This window comes from Bufo bufo, chromosome 6 (assembly GCF_905171765.1).
Source record: "Bufo bufo chromosome 6, aBufBuf1.1, whole genome shotgun sequence".
NCBI classification, from domain to species: Eukaryota; Metazoa; Chordata; class Amphibia; order Anura; family Bufonidae; genus Bufo; species Bufo bufo.
The window spans coordinates 407,283,397-407,289,796 of record NC_053394.1 but is presented as its reverse complement, the minus strand read 5'-3'; the positions used below and the strand labels follow the sequence as shown (position 1 = coordinate 407,289,796).

At 41.3% G+C, this 6,400-nt stretch overlaps 1 protein-coding gene across 1 annotated transcript; it reads left to right on the top strand.

Moving 5' to 3' along the window:
* Nucleotides 1-1,201: 1,201 nt before the first annotated feature.
* Nucleotides 1,202-3,826, top strand: LOC121005795 (gastrula zinc finger protein XlCGF26.1-like). The gene is made up of 2 exons (XM_040438559.1): nucleotides 1,202-1,208; nucleotides 1,313-3,826. The coding sequence occupies exons 1-2, from the start codon at nucleotides 1,202-1,204 to the stop codon at nucleotides 3,277-3,279; spliced, it is 1,974 nt and encodes a 657-aa protein (XP_040294493.1). The 3' UTR covers nucleotides 3,280-3,826.
* The last annotated feature ends 2,574 nt before the right edge of the window (nucleotides 3,827-6,400 follow it).

Genomic DNA, 6,400 nt, shown 5'->3' with positions numbered 1-6,400 from the left:
GTTGTGTAGAGGGTCTGTGGGGACTGTGTAGTGAAGTTTTCTCTGAGGTTAACTATCTTTTGTTTGAAGTATTTGGCAAAGTCCTCAGCTGAGAAGACAGAAGAGGGTGGGGGCGCTGGGGGGTGGAGAAGGGAGTTAAAAGTGTTAAAAAGTTGTTTGGGGCTGTGGGACAGGGAAGACATGAGAGATGAGAAGTAGGCCTGTTTTGCATCAGCGAGTGAGGATTTGAATATGAGGAGGGATTGCTTGTATGCAGTGAAATGATCTTTAGAATGGTATTTATTCCATCGCCGCTCAGCAGCCCTGGAAGCTTGTCTGAGTTTTTTGGTCAGGTTGGTGTGCCAGGGTTGTCTGTTAATTTTTGCGGGTTTTGTTGTGTGTGAGGGGGGCAACATTGTCCAGAGCTGTACTTATTGTGGTGTTATATAGGGTGGTGGCGGCATCTGGGTCTTGGAGGGAACAGATGGTAGAGAGTGGGAGAAGAGAGTCAGAAAGCAAGCGAAAGTCGAGATATTTAAGGTTCCTGCGGTGGTGTGCTAGTGTGCAGACATTGTACTCGCTATTAGACATTCCTATGTCGTGACGTCACTCCACTCACAGCTGCGGTCCCCGCTGTCTCCCTTCATACAAGTACCCAGCTTTCCATATTATGTAGCTGCTTGTTCTCTCTCTCAGCAAACAGAGTTCCTACGGGTTCTGCCACAGTAATTCTTGCATGTACATTACAAACACCTTAAACTTCCGCAAAACATTTTCTCCCGAGAGAAAGGGACTGTCTGATAACCTATTCTCTCTTTCTGGAAAGGGACTTCAGACACTTTAATAACAGCCTAAGAAATGGCTAATTCTCATCATTGCTTACACCATTGGCACGTCATCAAACTCTTTCTCTCTTTTCCTTTTATTCTTGAGGCTTTGTTACATCAATACAAATTCCATCTACTAATATGACCATGTAGGTCAATATTAATAGGAACGCCATCTATTTAACGTGACGGGGACTCTTACCTGTCATCAATCACTGGTGGTAAAACCATCTATTCAACGAGACCGGGACTCCTATATGTCGTCAGTCTTTGATAGGAATACTCTATTTTATCTCTATTTTATCCCTATTCGGAAGTCCCTTATTTACCCACAGACAGTCAATAGCATCTGTTTTTATCACTATTTTAGTCAATTAAAACTTGAATTCTTCTCCATGACTGGTAAGTTCTTTAGACTTTGTTTTATATAGAAATGTTATAAAATATCAATAGTACTTTATGGTTATATTATTCATGAATAATAAAATGTCTTGTGTTCTTGGCAGATGACTGTACCAGGAACTCAGAGGAACATCTGATATCTTCTGATTTTAAAGTAGAGGTTTGTGGTATCACACAAGATACATATAAAGAACATGCGAATATCCAAGATATATCCTCATCTATTCACAAGAAAAATGTATCATCTGATCCTTTTAAACAGGTCCAATCTTCTAAATCGTCACAGACTATAACACAAAATAAAAGTCACATAAAAATCACAAAGTCACAAAGTAGTGAAAGTCAAACAGCTCACTTAAGAGAGAAGCCATTTTTATGTGTAGAATGTGGAAAATGTTATAGTTATGAATTGGAACTTGTTACACATCAGAGAATTCACACAGGGGAGAAGCCATATTCATGTTCAGAATGTGGGAAATGTTTCGCTAGAAAACCGAATCTTGTTAAACATAAGAGAGTTCACACAGGGGAGAAGCCATATTCATGTTCAGAATGTGGAAAATGCTTTGCTGAAAAACAACATCTGGTTAGACATCAAATAACTCATACAGGGGAGAAGCCATTTTCATGTTCAGAATGTGGGAGATATTATAGATATAAACAGGAACTTGTTAGACATCAAAGAATGCACACAGGGGAGAAGCCATTCTCATGTTCAGAATGTGGGAAATGTTTTGCTTTAAAAAAATATCTTATTACACATCAAAGAAATCACAAAGGGGAGAAGCCATTTTCATGTTCAGAATGTGGAAAATGCTTTGCTGGAAAACAATATCTGACTAGACATCAAATAACTCATACAGGGGAGAAGCCATTTTCATGTTCAGAATGTGGGAGATATTATAGATATGAACGGGAACTTGTTAGACATCAAAGAATGCACACAGGGGAGAAGCCATTCTCATGTTCAGAATGTGGGAAATGTTTTGCTTTAAAAAAATATCTTGTTGCACATCAAAAAATTCACACAGGGGAGAAGCCATTTTCATGTTCAGAATGTGAAAAATGCTTTGCTGGAAAGCAACATCTGGTTAGACATCAAAGAACTCATACAGGGGAGAAGCCATTTTCATGTTCAGAATGTGGGAGATATTATAGATATGAACAGGAACTTGTTAGACATCAAAGAATGCACACAGGGGAGAAGCCATTTTCATGTTCAGAATGTGGGAAATGTTTTAGTGATAAATCCGCTCTTGTTACACATCAGAGAAGTCACACAGGGGAGAAGCCGTTTTCATGTTTAGAATGTGGAAAATCTTTTCGTGACAAATCATCTCTTGTTACTCATCGGAGAATTCACACAGGGGAGAAGCCATTTTCATGTTCAGAATGTGGGAAATGCTTTAGTGATAAATCAGCTCTTGTTACACATCAGAGAATTCACACAGGGGAGAAGCCATTTTCATGTTCAGAATGTGGAAAATGTTTTAGTGATAGAACAGCTTTCTTTATACATCAGAGAATTCACACAGGGGAGAAGCCATTTTTATGTTCAGAATGTGGGAAATGTTTTAGTGATAAATCCGCTCTTGTTACACATCAGAGAATTCACACAGGGGAGAAGGCGTTTTCATGTTCAGAATGTGGAAAATCTTTTCGTGAGAAATCATCTCTTGTTACTCATCGGAGAATTCACACAGGGGAGAAGCCATTTTCATGTTCAGAATGTGGGAAATGCTTTAGTGATAAATCAGCTCTTGTTGTACATCAGAGAATTCACACAGGGGAGAAGCCATTTTCATGTTCAGAATGTGGGAAATGTTTTCAGCAAAAATCATCTCTTGTTAAACATCAGAGAATTCACACAGGGGAAAAGCCATTTTCATGTTCAGAATGTGGGAAATGTTTTCAGCAAAAATCATCTCTTGTTAAACATCAGAGAATTCACACAGGGGAAAAGCCATTTTCATGTTCAGAATGTGGGAAATGTTTTCAGCAAAAATCATCTCTTGTTACACATCAGAAAACTCACATAGGAGAGAAGCCATCTTCATGTTCAGCCCGTTAGTGACTTTCCATACATGTTTTTACAGCAGTCAATAACTGGCTTTAATCTAACAGAATACTCCTTTTGACATTGCTGCATCAGAATGAAATAGCACTGATGGGCAGTAAAATGGGACCTTGCTTTCAGCTACCAAATGTATATGGGTGCATAGAGCAATGATCTCCTGTATTGAATGAGTGCCGGTGATCAACAATAAAATATGGGTAAAGGTGTCCTTTTTTTTTCTAAATCTTAAAAATCTTTAATCACCTTTATCTCCTATTTATGTCTTGAGGAGATAAAGAATCAGAAGAGAAGGCCTCCTAATAGTCTTCTCTATAGGAGCAGTACTGAGAGGCTATAAGACAATCACAAATTGAAATATTGTGTACTGGAAATAAATACAGATGGGAGTATATAGCAGCATGTGATAGTATATTTCATTAATTGGAAATCAGTTTTTTAGATAAACCCTTGTAACAAACATGAGGATCAGATGAGGAAATGTCTCTTCTCTGTTTTCGTGTCTCATAACTTGTTACCAATGACTACTAAAGTTTTTCTTTTATAATGTATGTCCTTGTGTTTGGGCCTCTTTCTTCATTCTTTAGATCCCACCATGGATCCCAGACTTTGTGGAATTTGTTAGATGTCCTTTTATAGGTGATCATTGTACTAACTCTATAAAGGAGTTGTGTACTTTGGCCTTTTTTTTTGGCAAACCCCCTTCCATGTGAAGGGAAGTTTTTTTTACCTGCTTCCTGGCTCCGGCTCCCTGCTCCTTCTCTCACTGGCCTCGGCTGCGTTGCTGCTCCCCTTGCATCATATGAAGTGGTCAAGCTTTTAACCCTCTTCATCTGCAGCGACAACAAAAGATATTGATGCAAACTGAGGTCCTGCACCTCCCGCCTTCAAGACTCCACTGAGCAAGGCTAGGAGAAGTCATTTACATGTTCAGAATGTGGGAAATCTTGTTAGACATCAGAGAAGTCACACAGGGGAGAAGCTAAATTCATTCATACATTCTTGAAAAACGATTGTACAATTGTATGTGTTTACCACCTAAATTAAGTACAATATATGATGAAAAACTCATACAAAGAAGAAGACACAAATGCAATGGCACTCTGCAACCAGCATTCTGCCCTGCCTCTATGCTGGATGAGGCATTGGTGTACATTTTGGCCAAAGTGTAATAAGCCACTCACCACGTCAAGGTCGCCTCTATGGAGTGGTCCCTAACACTAGTTCCTACCTGTTTGTGGGCCATGACAGCCACACAAAGTCCAGGGAATGCAGGTGCAGCATGTACGCCAAGCACACTCTGCTTTTAACCCCGTCCGGTGCCATTACAGCTTTCATCGGATCCAGGGATGCAAGTACCAACATACATGCTGAGCCCACTATATACTTCTCCTGGAGCCAAATGGCTACTGGTAGGTGCTATGCAGACTCAGTTTTATACTGACTTTAAAACCAGCCTACAGGACAGATTGACTGGTCAGGTGTGCATGACTGCATGGAGATTGCCACGCCTCCAATATATACTACAAAGAAAAAATGTGGGGGATTCAATCAGCACAACCCTATATGTAGGTGCACATTGCTATGGCGAAATACATATACAAAGAAGAAGACACAAATGCAATGGCACTCTGCAACCAGCATTCTGCCCTGCCTCTATGCTGGATGAGGCATTGGTGTACATTTTGGCCAAAGTGTAATAAGCCACTCACCACGTCAAGGTCGCCTCTATGGAGTGGTCCCTAACACTAGTTCCTACCTGTTTGTGGGCCATGACAGCCACACAAAGTCCAGGGAATGCAGGTGCAGCATGTACGCCAAGCACACTCTGCTTTTAACCCCGTCCGGTGCCATTACAGCTTTCATCGGATCAAGGGATGCAAGTACCAACATACATGCTGAGCCCACTATATACTTCTCCTGGAGCCAAATGGCTACTGGTAGGTGCTATGCAGACTCGGTTTTATACTGACTTTAAAACCAGCCTACAGGACAGATTGACTGGTCAGGTGTACATGACTGCATGGAGATCGCCATGCCTCCAATATATACTACAAAGAAAAAATGTGGGGGATTCAATCAGCACAACCCTATATGTAGGTGCACATTGCTATGGCGAAATACATATACAAAGAAGAAGACACAAATGCAATGGCACTCTGCAACCAGCATTCTGCCCTGCCTCTATGCTGGATGAGGCATTGGTGTACATTTTGGCCAAAGTGTAATAAGCCACTCACCACGTCAAGGTCGCCTCTATGGAGTGGTCCCTAACACTAGTTCCTACCTGTTTGTGGGCCATGACAGCCACACAAAGTCCAGGGAATGCAGGTGCAGCATGTACGCCAAGCACACTCTGCTTTTAACCCCGTCCGGTGCCATTACAGCTTTCATCGGATCCAGGGATGCAAGTACCAACATACATGCTGAGCCCACTATATACTTCTCCTGGAGCCAAATGGCTACTGGTAGGTGCTATGCAGACTCAGTTTTATACTGACTTTAAAACCAGCCTACAGGACAGATAGACTGGTCAGGTGTGCATGACTGCATGGAGATCGCCACGCCTCCAAAATATACTACAAAGAAAAAATGTGGGGGATTCAATCAGCACAACCCTATATGTAGGTGCACATTGCTATGGCGAAATACATGCTGCACCTGCATTCCCTGGACTTTGTGTGGCTGTCATGGCCCACAAACAGGTAGGAACTAGTGTTAGGGACCACTCCATAGAGGCGACCTTGACGTGATGAGTGGCTTATTACACTTTGGCCAAAATGTACACCAATGCCTCATCCAGCATAGAGGCAGGGCAGAATGCTGGTTGCAGAGTGCCATTGCATTTGTGTCTTCTTCTTTGTATATGTGTTTCGCCATAGCAATGTGCACCTACATATAGGGTTGTGCTGATTGAATCCCCCATATGATGAAAAACATTGTCAGAATTACTTGGATGTGCAAAACCATTACAGATTTGTTATTCTCTGCTAAAGTGACCAAAAAGGCTTGGTCACTAAGGGGTTAGAATGTGGGAATGTTTTACAGATAAATCATACCTCATTCATCAGAGAATTCACATAGGGGAGAAGCCATTCTCATGTTCGGAATGTGGGAA